Source organism: Trachurus japonicus, chromosome 13, assembly GCF_045865225.1.
Source record: "Trachurus japonicus isolate A0001 chromosome 13, Traja_1.0".
Taxonomy (NCBI): Eukaryota; Metazoa; Chordata; class Actinopteri; order Carangiformes; family Carangidae; genus Trachurus; species Trachurus japonicus.
Genome location: NC_140919.1, coordinates 22,629,986 through 22,644,379, shown reverse-complemented (window position 1 = coordinate 22,644,379; position 14,394 = coordinate 22,629,986). Strand labels below are relative to the sequence as shown.

Here is a 14,394-nt window from a genome sequence, read left to right as displayed (position 1 = left end):
TTAAAGGAGGACAGGATGTGACTGTTTAGAATATCAACAACATTTATTTAAATAGTTGTACATGTTTTACACACAAAAGTAGTAACTCAGTGGTGCAATGTGTTAATTAGAAATTAGAAGTATATCAATGGTGTTTAGAAGTGAAACTGGATTATCAAAGTATTTAACCAACAGATTAGCATAGTCAGATTATAAAGTGCAACTCACCATGCCCAGTTAACTGAAATGGAGATTCAGAAATGTGACAATGTGTCATAAAATTCATATTGTTTTCCCCAGACTTATTTTAAAAAGTGAAGATGCCACTATGCTAGGCAGTTTTCAGTTGTTCAACACATCCCACCCTCGTTGCCAACATTCATTTTGCCTCTTACAGTTATGTCACTGAGTCTGCCTTATATGCATAGACAATGGACAAAGTACAGTCTGTGTCAGAATACCCTATATTATGCAAAAAATATCTTCTACAAAGGTGAAAAATCACTCAGTTGTTGAGATTAGGAGGGAAGCAATTACAGCCCACGCTGATACTGGATCCTTGTGTTTGGTGATGTCTATTTGAAACATTTTATTGAGCTCAGCTGCAAATACAACATTACAGATTTTACATCTCCTAACCAAGGCAGTGGCTCCAAGTCAAATTTCATTCACTTTCTCTTTTTCCTACAGTTGGACACTGTCCTTCATTATTCTTTTTAAAAAAACGGCTCCTCTTTGCAGACCCATTTCTCTGGCTTGTGTATAGAAATGTGTGCACCTTTAGTCTCAGAGTCATTTTTCCTAAACAGTTTACAGGATGTCTCACGATCATTGTGACTGTTTGTTCGTGGCCCAATCACAATATCCTTGTTGCTATCGCTGTCTTTGTCACGGGCTGGCTTTTTTGAGATAAGATGCATGGAATGCAGTGCATTGATCCTTTTTTTCACCATTTTATGTTTAGCTTTTGAGGATGTCAGGGAAAACAGTGGGTCAATGCATGGTGATAATGGACTTTTAATGTTGGGATATGACATGTCCTGGTATGTAGTCAAAGACATAAAGTCAGTTGTGTCTTCGATTTTAGGTTTAATTCTGTCAATGGAAAAATGTCCTCCCTCTCCCCTTTCACTTTTTATGTCAGCTCCCCCTTGATTGTCATTGTTTTCTCTTTTGATGGTGTCTTGTTTATTGTCTTCACTTAAGTATTTAGAGCATGGTGTGAAGTTGTCATAATTGTATCCCTCCTCATTTGTCTCCTGGTGTTTTTTCTCATGGCTTCTCTTGGTGGCAAGGTAGAGGAAACGCTGAGGACAGAAAGAGCAGCGATACTTCTTTTCTGGGTTGGGGCTTCGGGGTGTATTGTCAAAGCAGGAGCCATTTTCCATACAGCTGTTGCAGATGTAGTCGCCCCCGGCAGGTGCTTCACCAGGGGGACCTTGTTTGCCACAGGTCCGGCAAAAACATGGGTGGGAACCGATAACGTGAGCTCTCAGTCCAGTCTCTGTGATGAAAGAACTGTCGCAGATGTCACAGTTGTAGGTAGCCCTCGGGCTACAGTTCCTGGTAAGGCTACGTTTCACCTCTGGACCACCACCTGAGATATTTTCTTCTGCCAACCAGCTACTTCTGTCCAAGTGGACCTCAGTCGCAGCATCTCTATCTGTAGTTGTTTCAGAATAACGGTGGAACAAAGCTTTTCTGTGCTTGAATCGCAGCTTCTTACGTTTCTTTTTAGCTTTGTAAGAATAGTAGGGCCGCCAAAGCTTATCCCCAGTGTCACAGTCATTGGGATCATTGTATGTCTCTGACTGCTTGATGGCAGTGACTTCAGGTCTGAGGCGGAGCCTGGGGCTCTCAGAACTTTCTCTTGTCGGAGGACTTGGGCTTTCATCGTCCCTCAGTTTTCTGACTCTCCTTTTCTTTCTGGGGAACAGTTTGGATCCTTTGATTTGGCGGCGGATGATGGCTTCATTACCTATTTTCACCGTTATCTGACAGAGTGGCATGGTGTCACCGTCCACAGATGGACCTGGGCAGGCAGGTTTGGCAATATATGTTTCTGTCTTTGCATTCTCACTGCTTGACTGAAGAATCTCCCTTGTCATATCCTCAACTCTTTTTGCAGAGGCTGATAGCTCACCCAACTTTTTAACAGTGTTCAAAGAATTTAAGAATGGCACATTATGACTGATGTACTCTGAGCTCATTAGCGCTGGAGGATCGTCTTTGTAACCCTCTGCATTTGGCTGCAGCGAGAAGGTACTGTTGTAATTAATGAATGGGGAATCCTGATTCTCAGCCTCTGTTCTTGTCCCCTGCTGAATTTGCAGTCCGCTGTTCAGGCTTTCGTCAGTATCTTGGTCACATGGCTTGTCAAAGGTGATGCGGGGCATGACAGGAGCCACCGCCTTTGTCGTCGCCATGAATGTCAGAGGGAATGCCACAGTGTCAGGGTGGCTGATCAGGCCATTCTCTTCAAATGGAGGGATGAGAGTGTTGCTCTCCAGTGGTGCTTCATCATCTCTTTCAACACTCTCTGAATATGTCTGACTGTACGTCTTGTATTGTCTCTTTCTAAACTTCATAGGCAGAAGCCTGTAGAGCTTGATTGGGTAAACACTGGCTTTCAGCCCACCGTTGGCGGATTTTTTCTTAACAGCGAGGCTGGGATCAATGCCGTGAAAAGACTTCTGATGGTTCTTCAAGATATAGTATGTCATGAATGTCTCCAGGCAGAAAATGCACTGATAGCGTCTTTCACCTGTGTGCCAGATTTCATGCTTTGTGCGGTACTCTGCCAAAGCAAACACTTTATTACAATAATGACAGGGGTAGGCCCTCTGCCAGGAATGTACGTTCTCGTGCCGCTTCAGACTGGATAGGGTGACGTAAACCCGCTTACACACACTGCAGTTGTATCTTCTTTGACTGCCACTTGGCCTCACTGGCCTTTCTTCCTGTGGAAGCTCTGATTGGTCCACTTCAAGGGGCTCAGAGATGTAAGGAGGGGAAAGTTCAGGTGAGGGAAGGTCAGGCGAGGGAAGCTTTGTCATGATGCTCTCAATGTCAGGCATGTCATCTGAATGGAGGTCGCCCTCTTTTGCTGGTATGTCAGTGGCATCTAGTATAGGTGGGTCCCTTGCAGCTTTAGGACAGACCTGCTCATGGTTGCGCAGCCGTTTGAGGTGTATGAACTTTCTGTGACAAAACTTGCAAAACAAATGACTGACGAAACGCTTTTTATGCACTTCTGAATGAACAGTGAGAAGAGCTTTATTTGTGAATATCTCTGGACAGTTCTCGCATCCGTAGATTGAGATGCTGTCCTCTGTGTGGGGAGAAAGGGCTGGTGGTCCTAAATCCATCTGAGCATCGTCGGGGCCTGTGGATAGCCCTGGATCTGCACTCTTTTCCGTTTCTACCCCTGAAAAAAGTGGAGGTGGTGTCATGACAGCATCAGCGGTAACACTATCAGATAATGGGGTTGTGTTTGGTTCATCTGTTTGTGGTTCAGCTGGTGCAGGAGGTATTGTTCTACCCACAATTCCTCTCAGCCTGTGGCGCTTTTTAAGCGGGCCGGTGTTCTTGTAGGTGAGTTGCTTTGGCTGTGATATTGCTGGCTTACAGACCTTCTTGATGTCTACCTGACTGCTCTCTTTGCTATCAGTAGATTTGCTTACTGCATATGAGTGCTCTGAGAGGGCGTGTGTGGTCTCATTGTTCCCATTGAGGCAGGATACTGTAGGGCAACTTGATGGGAGCTGTCCCACATCTGGTGACTGCCTCTCCACACTGGGCTGAACCAGAGGGGTGAAAAGATTATTACCAGGACACACTTCAGTGATAGAGAAGGCGTTAGTTATACGTGGCCCTCTGGCAGTGTCTATCTCCTCAGGCCTGGGAGCTTCCTTCTTTGTTTTTTTAGACACTGGGTCTGTGCTGGAGTCTACTGATTTAACACTTTCATCTAGTTTCTCTTGTTCTGCAAGCTTCTCTAAAAAAGGAATTCCAAGTCTTTTTCCCGCTGCCACTAGTCCCCCCGTGTCCTCTGTGGCAGGTGATGTCACCTTTGAGCAGTAGATGAAGTTGAGGATACTGGCAAACACCTCCGACTTCAGGTCCATCAGCTCGAGCACTTGGCTGGAGCTCCATGTCTCAGGAGTTGTCAGAGCGCTCCTGAAGTACCCACTGCAGGCTGCCAGGATGTTCTTGTGGGCCCGAAACTTAACATCCTCCACCACAATGGTAACGTCACAGAAGAGGCCTTGTGAGCGCTGCTCATTGAGTTTGCTGAGCACGGTGTGAGGGTGGGCGCTGTCCATCAGGTTCTGAGTGCCTGGGGACACCACTGGCATCTAAAGAAAGAACAGAAGAGATCATTAGACCAGATTATTACATAGCCAAGGTTCTCACTGTTTTGATATTGCTAAAAAGACCAAGAATACTGGTGTGTAGATAGTGTAATTGGAAAATCATTTTTGCTGTTTTAGTAAGTGAACACTAGATGGCAGTAATGTCCTGACAGGTGAGCTCCAGTCCTAACAATATGGTCAACAGTCACAGTGACTCAAGCTTTCATATCATGTAATGAAAACATCCTTTTTGATAAACAAAACCCTGAATTGACCATGCATTAAAATCTTAAAAGTTGACTATAGGGGTCTTAAATTCTAATAAAGCCTATTGTGTGATGGATACATCTATATATTTATTTAAGTGTTGACTATCATACATTTTTGTCGCAGAAGGGATCCATAGTCTCTGTGGGCTGTAAACAAATGCCCAATGAGACATAATTAAAAGCTGTTATTAGTATGGTACAACAGGACCAGTTCTCACTGTTGTTATACTGTTGAAATACACATGTTTTGTTGTTACAGCCACAGCCTGGTGTTGGATAGTGATTGTTTTGACAAATAGATTCATGATTGACAGTTGAGTTTTAGATCCCAGCTGTGCAGAAATATGCAGAGAGCAGAGTCCCTTAAACTACTGTCAACGTGTCTTTGAGCACACCATTGAACTCCCAGCTGCAGTTCAGCTGCTTACTGATCTGCAGTCAACAGGCCGAATGAATGTAGTTCATGAAACGCCCACAACCTTCCTCTATGTGTTCTGTTTTTTCTGTGCGCATGAACTTTTTCATAACTTGCATGTCATGAACAGATGAAGTTAATCACGCACTAATCGCAGACTTGGCCAGACTTAGACTCTTGTGTCTACACATGATAAAATACGCTGTGATTCACTTGATTTATCATCATTTTTACCAATAATAATTGAATTAAATTTGTTGATAATCATCACTGTGTGCCACAGCTATGGAGTTTAGTTGATGAGTTAAATCACAGCCCCTCTTAATATGAAAATGCACATACGTACGTACGTATGCCCGGATCAGTCATATGCTCCCCTCCTAAATTGTATGTTAATTCACAATCGATTAATCTTTTAACTTGTGTCAAATAGTTGGCATCAACTCTAACAACAGGAAACGGTTCATGTACAGCTCACAACGGAAATGGCAGCCAGTACAGTAAGGACCATTGATTCCATCATGTAGCAGAGAAGTACAAAAATTAACCAGTAGCTACGAAAATAAACTAGGCCTAACTGTTTTTTTGGTCAAAGTGGCTGTAATACTGTAACATTGTAATGCTATCAGATGGTCTGTCTCACCGACACATACTGCTGCACTTTTTTCTGGTCAGACAGAGATTGGTACAGTTTTCTTTTTTATATTGACAAAGCGGTATTTGTGGATTAGTTTGATTTTCACACTAAAATAAATGCTATCGTCACCCAACTCTTACAGAGAGTGTTAAAGTTCATTCATTCTCACTTTGAAAGGGGATGTGTCACCCAGCATGGTGTTCTGGCTGACTCATATCAGAGGCAGTGTGGTTTGAGTCCATACTGACTCATGTAGCACATCTTACGTAGCAAGTTGACTGTACTGCTAAGACACACTCGCCTGTGTGAGTGATGAATCATGACACCTGCATCCGTGCTGTTCACATCCATCTTAAGATGAGAGATAAATGTATTTACAGCTGTCATACGATGACTGTGCATTTAACCATGAGACCATGTTCTCTGTCTCCAGAAATGCTTCAGCTAAATGCTACTCAGGAAGCATTGGAGCTATTTTTAGGGCCTCTCTATTTTAAACCTGTTTTTTTTTGTTCTCCCTGCTTTCTTAATAGGCCTACGAGTAGAGTAGTAGAGAATGATCTGCAAGTTCAATTTGTTTTTGTGTTTTGCTAACTCTTGTCTTGCGCACCACCACTAAATACAGTATGTAGGCTAGATTTTTTTCTATTTTATTTTATTTTTTATGGCAATAAATTCTATAGCAGTCATTGTTTTCTCCAAAGTGGTTTAGGTAATTTAGTGCAATTATATTCCATTTATATATATATAGCCTATATTTTTATTTTATTTTAATATGATTCCAACTTTATGTTCGTGCAATAAATACAATATGGCTGCCGTTCTTTAAGCCTCTCAGACGATTGAAAACACAACCAGCCTCCCGCCCTCTTTTTCAGACAGGCCTACGTTGTCATGGCAACATGCTATGGCGCAGCACTTATTGGGATTCAGCTGGATGGCAAGTGACTGTATTAGCTGTCCGGGCATTCGGTCGCCTCTCTCCCTCAAATATCCTGCCCTGTCTGAGAACCTGTAACACACAGCAGTCTACAGGGCATCGAGGTTTGCCTTCGTCTCCGCTTGAATATACTTTATCTGTGTGTATTGGTCTGTGTGTCTTTGTCTGCTGCAGAGATGCTACCCAAAGGACTTTATCATCTGATAACAGCAAGTGATGTGCCATAGCTTAGTAGTTTCCCAGTTTGTTCTGTTTACAGAAACAGTTTCATCTCTCCTCCCCAGGAAGCTATTTTACTTTAACACTTTAATTTGTACCAATTGTTGTGGCTTACTGCCACCACATGCTAAGCGGAAATTTTTGAAATTGTCATCAGTGCTTCTGATTTTGCCACACCCAATCTTACTTTATCTTCAAAGCTCATGTGAAATTATTTTTTTTTTTTACATCTCAGCCTGTAAAATACAAAACCCACATACTAAACCACAAACCAAATGACACCAGAGAATACACACAGTGTAACAAAGAGCGAAATGTCAAAGCAAAATGCATTCAACGCACCTCTGTAAAGCGTACTTCCGCAAATACAGGTTATAAATTGAGGGAAATCATGCAAAACATACCTTAGTAAATCTGAGAAAATGATGCAGGGCAAACAGGAAACAGAGTCATGCAGTATCCCCTTTGAACAGACAACTATACATGAAAAACAGTTTCGTCAGAGCAAGGCGAAAGTAGTTTTCTTTCTATGATGGTCGCTGAACAGTGGTGTTGTCAGAAGCAGAGCTTTTTCTGACGTCTTTCTTCCTCTCCCTCCCTCTCTGTGTGCAGATGACTCCAGCTCCAACGTCCTTCGCTTTGCCTCTATCCATGCAGCCCAGGTCCTGGGCTGGATCTACCCTGCACTCCTCTGACTGTCCCTCTTCTGCCTTGCTTCAGCTATAGGAATAACTCACAGTTTATACAGCATAGCTAATCCGGAGTATGGGTCTGCCTTTGTGTTAGCGCTCGCACTGTAGCCACTGAGCAGGAAACGGCAACTTTTATTAAGCATGGCAGAGGGCTGTGGGTAGAGCGAAGAGATGCTGGGTGCTACATCACACATCAGCTCTGCACTCGATGCTATATTCTGGGAAAATGCTCAGCTGCGTTGCTGGTAGCAGCATAGAGTGAGAGGTCCTCTGCTGTACAGCAAATGCCGTATTAAATCTCCTCAGCACAACACCACCTAAATCCTGATGCACCTCGATGATGACCACAAGAGAAAATGCCTTTTGCACAAAAACGAAGTAATTTGAAACAAAATCATCCATAGCTCTCGCAGAAAGAACGTGCACCTTGAATGCATAACGCTACACCATCTGTTTCATGCTTGTGCACTCAGTCTCTGTCTGTGCAGCAGTATATTACACCAAAGCCGTGCTTACGCAGTCGCTGTGGTTAGGTAATGCAGGAACAGAGAGAAGATGGCAGTGTCTACTGTCCTATTGTGTATCACAGCAGTCACAGGACAGATGTTCATCGATGCGTTTGCTCACAGTTGCAGTGATCGTGCAAACTAAACAGAAGGCTGAGGGGAAAAAGAGAGTCCTGCCATCAGCGGAGGCTCTGGGTATACCTATATGGAGGCTGCTGATTGATGCAAAAGCAGCAGATGCGTCAGCACTGCAGACGAGGGGGAGGGGAGGAAGCTGAACCCGACATGGCACTGTGAGCCTCTTGCTAGCCTCTGAGGACGGAAGCTGCTCTTTTATTTACATAACTGAGTGTAGAGTCCTGTGGCTGTGTAGGTCTCCTCTTCATGCTGCCTGAAACCCGCGTTAAACTAGTTTCAAAGCTATTTTATCTTGTGAACTGCTGACTTCAAAAGACAAAGTAGCAGGTGTCATATCACTATGAATGCACTCACTCATTGCCCTGAAGGAAAATACGTGTGCTATTCATGTAGTGTTTGCGCTTTTGTGTCTTCTTCACTTGATATTAACACTTACTCTTAGCTGCTGCTGTGCTCGGTGTTACCTTAGTTTCACAGTTAACCACAAGCCCTCTGTTATTTTCTGGTGTTGACAGCATGACCCCTACATTAACCTGGGGAGCAGCCAGTATGCCAACCTTTCAGGTATTTTCCCTATCATCTGCCATGCTGGGCCATGTCAGTGTGAAAACCAAAAACTGCCCTTCGCGTGGCATCACATTTCTGACCTTAGCCACAGTTTTTGGTTGACACTGTGTACTGCATTCTAACCCCCACTCTTGAGTTTTCCATCATCAGAGGAAATTGTCTGGACAGAGGGGAGGAGAGGGGGTGGTGTTTGGGCGTTTGATCCATTCACATTATCCACAGATCTGTTTCCACCTCTAAAGGCCCACTTCTCAATTTCATGACCAGGTATATCACAAATAGCCTATACTCACATTCATAACTGAAAGGACCTAGGCTATAATTAATAATTGATTGTGGATACTTTTTGGGAAAGAATAGGTGTACCTTCATTTTACTGACTTTGCACAAGTGCACTTTAGCATTCATCAGCATATAATTGCAAATGCTGCATTTAAGAAAAAGGAAAAACATCCAACATGTGCAGGCAATTGGTCTTCACAAAATGTTGTAGGACCTATGGTAACACATCATCAATGTAGGCTATAGATGCCATGAAGGCATTTCATGCATTGCATTTAATGGACTTTAATGCATTAAAGCGCCATAGTGAGAGTAAAAAAACACCAACTGGGGATAAACCAAGATCATCACTGTAGAGTCTGTTATTCAACTCAAATGTGTCTGAAGGACATTTGATTTTTTTTTTATATATTAGCCGCTGCTGTCTTTGTTAGTGAGGAATACACAAATGGCACTGCTGTCTGCAGGGGTCACCAGAGTCAGTCCCACTGGAGTGGAAAACATGCAGCATTCAGTATGTGTCAATATGCTTTCAAGTAGGAAAATGAAGGAAAACACTGGAAAAATTGTAAAGATTGTTGGTAGTCATAACAGAAATAACTTAAGTTATTTCAGACTGCCAAAGCAGAAAGAGAGACAACATAAAGCAATCGATTTTAAGATTTTTTTTCTGAGTGAAATTTGATGAAATAAGGAATTCTTACAAAGCTGCCAACAGACAACAAGAGTATGATTTGGACAGTCCATAATTTTGATCAGATTGATAAATCCTGCTCTAAAACAGAAATCCTAGTTTTTAGGCTTAAATAATAACTAACCTTAAGTTAAACATCAATCTCAATTTCTGGCCACATTTGAACATTAACTGACTTCTAAGCATCAGGTATCGGTTGCTAATCCCAGTGACTTTTTACCTTGACAAGATATTTATTTCCTTCCTGGTATCTCCACTGTCCACACATAGCAGCCTTTGCTTGCCATTCGATGGTGGTGAGGGGGATAGTATCATGTGAAAAGAGTGGCTTCCTTCTGTTACTGGAGCCAGAAAATCTAAATCTGAGGGGTGGGGCGGTGGTGGGGCTGAAGTGTGGTGAGTATGCAGAAGCTATTACAGCTGATTTACTGAAAGGGACTGTCAGTCACCAATCACAAAATTCTGTCAAGTCTCAACCTCACAGAAAAAGGACCTTGTCCTCCTGTGACCTTGTGTTTCAGTTATGCAGCCTTCATCAGAGCGTATGACGTATGTGCTCTGATGAAGGCTGCATAGCCGAAATGCATCAGCGTGTTTTTGAATGATGTGAGCCAGAACAAATTATGTGAAAAGTGAGTTTTTTGTCCTCAAATGTACTAATTAAGATGTGCTACCATTGCAAGTGTTTTGCAAACTTTTTGATTCATACTGTTCTTATTAATAGTTTGTTGTGAGATACAGACCATCCCATGGCCTTGAAAGGAGGCCTGCACTACAGTATAGCTGATCAATGCATGAAGGTTGAAATGCACCTATGGTGAGCCAATATAATTACATTTTTAACCAAAGGGTTAAGAAAACTGGAAAACTTATGGGAACCATCTATTCACATTCAAAAGATCTCAAGCTAAATCAGAATCAATACTGAAAACGGAAGCTCTTCAATATAGCTCCATATACTGAATCCTATGAAGTATTTTGTAAGCATCACTTTGTAATGCACACTTGATATTGCAGCAAGGATATGGTCAAAGCCCCACGACAAAGTATACAGTGCCACGGATGCTCTGGAAGCTCAGCTGCGGCCTGCAGGGACGCTGATCAGCAGGGAAGCACAGACTGCATTAAAATCCTGAGTAGGCCTCATCCTTATTCCAAAAGCATTCACACTCTCAGCATACACTCTTCTCTGTTAGCACTTAAGTTGCCGCCATAACAAGCACTTATACTTTAAGTTGCCTACCAAAAATGTTTCAGTGCTGAAGGTCCTGCTGGGCCTCTCTGTCGTTGTGGAAGTCTCTCTGGTTTCGCTCAGGAGCAGTAGAGCAGGGTGACTACCTGGCTCCCGTTCTCCTTTCGGCCCAGGCTTTTACCATCTTCCTTCTTAACTGTTGTCTGTTTTACCAGAGGTTCCCCATTCCTGGTGTGTATATTTGCCTTCTGGAGGCTGCTGCCACTGCTGCGTCATTCCCGCTGCATCACTGACCCACAAAGAGGAGCTGAGAAGGAGGGGTGGCGTGGTGAATATGTGGAGCCAAGGGATAAGCAGAAAACAACCGGCACTGCTCTGCACTGCTCCAGCAAACAAATGGATGAGGCTTCCGCTCTGCCTCAGTTTGGGGCCTAGTTGCTGCTGTGGTATTCAGGAAGTGGGTCTGGGAGACAGATCCTTTATTGTTACGTAATGAATATTTTTTCTCCTAGACCAGACTCAGCTGAGAAGGCAGTATCTAGTGTTCAGAGGCTAATAATAGGCCATAGTACCTACCAGTCTGGGTGTGCACGGTCAAGTCAGATCACTCCAACTCCGAGCTATCATCCGGGAAGAAAAATATTTAATGTCAAGAGGATCTTTGTCGTTAATGGAAAATAACCACCATTTTAAAATGCCGTAAAACAACACATTGTTTTCCTTGTCCCGTACCGCAGTGGAATGGAATACCTCATGTGCACTGTTTCCATTTGGAAGACAATAACATTAATTTAGTCGGCAGCTGTTTTTGTTGACATTTATTATACCATATGTTGTCTCTGATCCTCTAAGGTACCTGTTAAAAACAGAAAAAACAGTGCATACCTTTTCTTACGTTACTGAAGCTTGCTTGTATAGGTTTCAGGTGAGGTAGAACCGGTGTGGCAGATGCCCTTAAAGACGTATTTGTACAAGATTTCAGTCCAGAATAAGTGTTGTAGCCTTTAGGCCTGGATGTGGTAACCAGAATTACAGCACTTGTTTTGCACACGTTACCCAAGGGTTTATTTGCTTGATACTCCTCCTCCCATCATCTGACTTTAGTTTCATTGCCATGTTGCTCCCTCTGCTGGCTGCACAAGTGAACATAGCACAGAAAACTTACACAAACCATGATTATCTTGAGACAGCACTGAGTGCCAAGGGCCTTCAACAGAGGGCGCAAGAATCACTCAGCCGCAAATGTAAACAGGAAGTAAAAGATGAAATTGAATTGATGACCTTGATATGATGTCATCAGGGATTGAGTGTTTCATGTTCAACCAGTTTATCATTCAGGAAAAATTACACCAAATGCTGTTTTATTTAGTTAACTCTTTTCAACAAACATAACTTGTAAGTAACTGCATCTATCTGTTGAACACTAGTGGCAATTGTCATCAAAAGAGCAAAAAAAAAAAAAAAACTAATTTGCCTTCAAGAATATTTGGCACTTTGAAATCAATGGAATTTATCATTCTTACACATCTCAACACTAAACAGGAACGCTTAACTTACACTGAAAACACTGCTTCATGTTTCCCAAAGTACACAATTAATACTGTCCATTCATCCACTGTGATGGGATTTGTATTGTACTTGTTTAATAAACCTACTCAGTTGCTTTACTCCTGCTCCTTATTGCCACTGGTGTGGAAAAAGGTAAAAAAGGTCCTTCTCCAGCCCATGGCATTGGATATATCCTCCATCTCCGTGGTAAACCCACGACAACGATTCCTTATAGTGTGCTCCCAAAATTTCTCAGAATTGCAGAGCTGATACAGGAAAATTATAGTACAACAAAACACAATGCAGATTTACAAACACAGTTATCCATTTCCTGATATATAGCCTACATAAACAGCACATAAACACTGCGGTGAGACAGCATAACAGACTCTAAAACATCCTATATATTTGGATAATCTACAAAGGAAAACTTCCAGACGACTGTGAACCTAGCATTTAAAGAGGCCCTCACCTTTCTGAATCTACGGGAAACCTGTGCCAGAAGTACTGTTTCTTTCAGCTGTAGGTAGGACATGATGCAGAGCATAATGTCATCAGGTAAGCGTTCCAGGTAATCAAACTTCCCTTGACAAAGTGATGTTGTGTATCCCAGGATCCTCTGCCCAAAAACAGCACCAAGTTGGTCTGCATATGAGAAATGGCAAAGTAAATACCTGCTGTCAGACACCTGAAACTCTGACAAATGATGGATTTTCATTGAAGCAAAAATACAGAGACCTATGTACTACTTCATCAAAGACTATTCTTAACAGATTAAGAACAAGTGAAACTATTTATTCTCACTCAGCCCTCACCTGGTGCTCATTTTCTTTTAACATAGCTTTTATCTTGATGTGGCTTTGGTTGGATGTGATATGTTATGTTTAGTGTAGGTTGATTTCCTGCACAGGTAAGCCAAAGACAATTTGCTGCCAATATTTGACAATATGACAATATTTCTATTTCTATATCTATTTCTGAGGGGGAATTCAGTGTAATGTAATGTATGGCTGTTGGGCACTGATCATGTAAACTTACGCTGTAGTGGTTTGTGGTGTAGGAATTCCTGATGGGATGTCCTCAATTCTTTAGGTGGAGCGCCACGTTGGTTAAGTTGTAAAGAAATCTTCCATGATATCAATGTTACCTAAAAAAAGAATAACATAAAACAAACAAACAGAAAAACTGTTAGGGCACACTTTAGATATGATTTATGATTGTTTTGTAAATAAAAAAAAACGATTTACTATTTTGACAACAATATTAATAATAATAGCTGTATGGTATGAGATAGTTTAACAGTGATCCTGTTAACAATTTGTCTCCAAATCTCTCACTTCAACTTTAGTGTCTACAAACTGAAATAGTAATAGTTGCCCAGCCTCATATTTTTTTTCAAGCTAGCTAGGTAACTAAGCTAATGTTTAGTAGGACAGTGGTTTTAAAAACAAATGTTATTCTTATTAACGTTAAAAATTATCGGTTTCATAAGTAGAAACTCTGAAAATGGGAATACTCAACCTCATTTTTCGTGATAACAAGCTGGAAAAAATCTTTCACAGGAGATGGACCTTGACCACTGATTTCAAACAGTTGGTCCCCGAGCAAGGACGCCATTTTGGACGCAGGCTTGTAACCATGACAACTGAAAAGCACCTGAAATAAAAGTGATACTCAAGAACAAAGGCAACGATTAGATGGCTGTTAAGTGACATTAATGTGTGGTGATTATAGAAATGAATACAGGAAATTGAATCTATCACCAGAGATTTATTTTTATTTTTATGTATGTATATTTAAATATGTCGGGCAGGGGGGGAAGGAGGGGGGGGGTCACGACCCAGCGGATTGATACTTAATTGTGACAAGCTAAATGTTCCCATTGGCTTTAGTATTACAGTGATTGCGGGCAAATTAAATATCCATCCGTGTGTCCAACGTTGAAGCAAAAATATTTACAG

The 14,394-nt window shown here is 42.0% G+C and overlaps 2 protein-coding genes across 10 annotated transcripts; both read right to left on the bottom strand.

The window, feature by feature from the left end:
• Positions 1-24: 24 nt before the first annotated feature.
• zbtb38 (zinc finger and BTB domain containing 38) lies at positions 25-12,639 on the bottom strand. 7 transcript variants are annotated; one of them, XM_085795415.1, is made up of 4 exons: positions 11,771-11,917; positions 11,462-11,505; positions 10,937-11,192; positions 25-4,337 (listed from the first exon to the last, which is right to left on the bottom strand). In XM_085795415.1, the coding sequence occupies exon 4, from the start codon at positions 4,335-4,337 to the stop codon at positions 696-698; it is 3,642 nt and encodes a 1,213-aa protein (XP_085651541.1). In that variant the 5' UTR covers positions 10,937-11,192; positions 11,462-11,505; positions 11,771-11,917; the 3' UTR covers positions 25-695. The 7 variants fall into 7 exon arrangements, with proteins under 7 accessions (XP_085651541.1, XP_085651542.1, XP_085651546.1 ...); XM_085795416.1 differs by lacking the exon at positions 11,462-11,505 and having other exon boundaries at positions 11,771-11,916; XM_085795420.1 differs by lacking the exons at positions 10,937-11,192; positions 11,462-11,505; positions 11,771-11,917 and adding an exon at positions 12,541-12,639.
• On the bottom strand, positions 4,317-14,181 carry fbxo36a (F-box protein 36a). 3 transcript variants are annotated; one of them, XM_085795424.1, is made up of 5 exons: positions 13,955-14,181; positions 13,472-13,580; positions 12,906-13,078; positions 12,541-12,699; positions 4,317-4,337 (listed from the first exon to the last, which is right to left on the bottom strand). In XM_085795424.1, the coding sequence occupies exons 1-4, from the start codon at positions 14,048-14,050 to the stop codon at positions 12,550-12,552; spliced, it is 528 nt and encodes a 175-aa protein (XP_085651550.1). In that variant the 5' UTR covers positions 14,051-14,181; the 3' UTR covers positions 4,317-4,337; positions 12,541-12,549. The 3 variants fall into 3 exon arrangements, with proteins under 3 accessions (XP_085651550.1, XP_085651547.1, XP_085651549.1); XM_085795421.1 differs by lacking the exon at positions 4,317-4,337 and adding an exon at positions 12,000-12,018; XM_085795423.1 differs by lacking the exon at positions 4,317-4,337 and having other exon boundaries at positions 12,507-12,699.
• Positions 14,182-14,394: the final 213 nt, after the last annotated feature.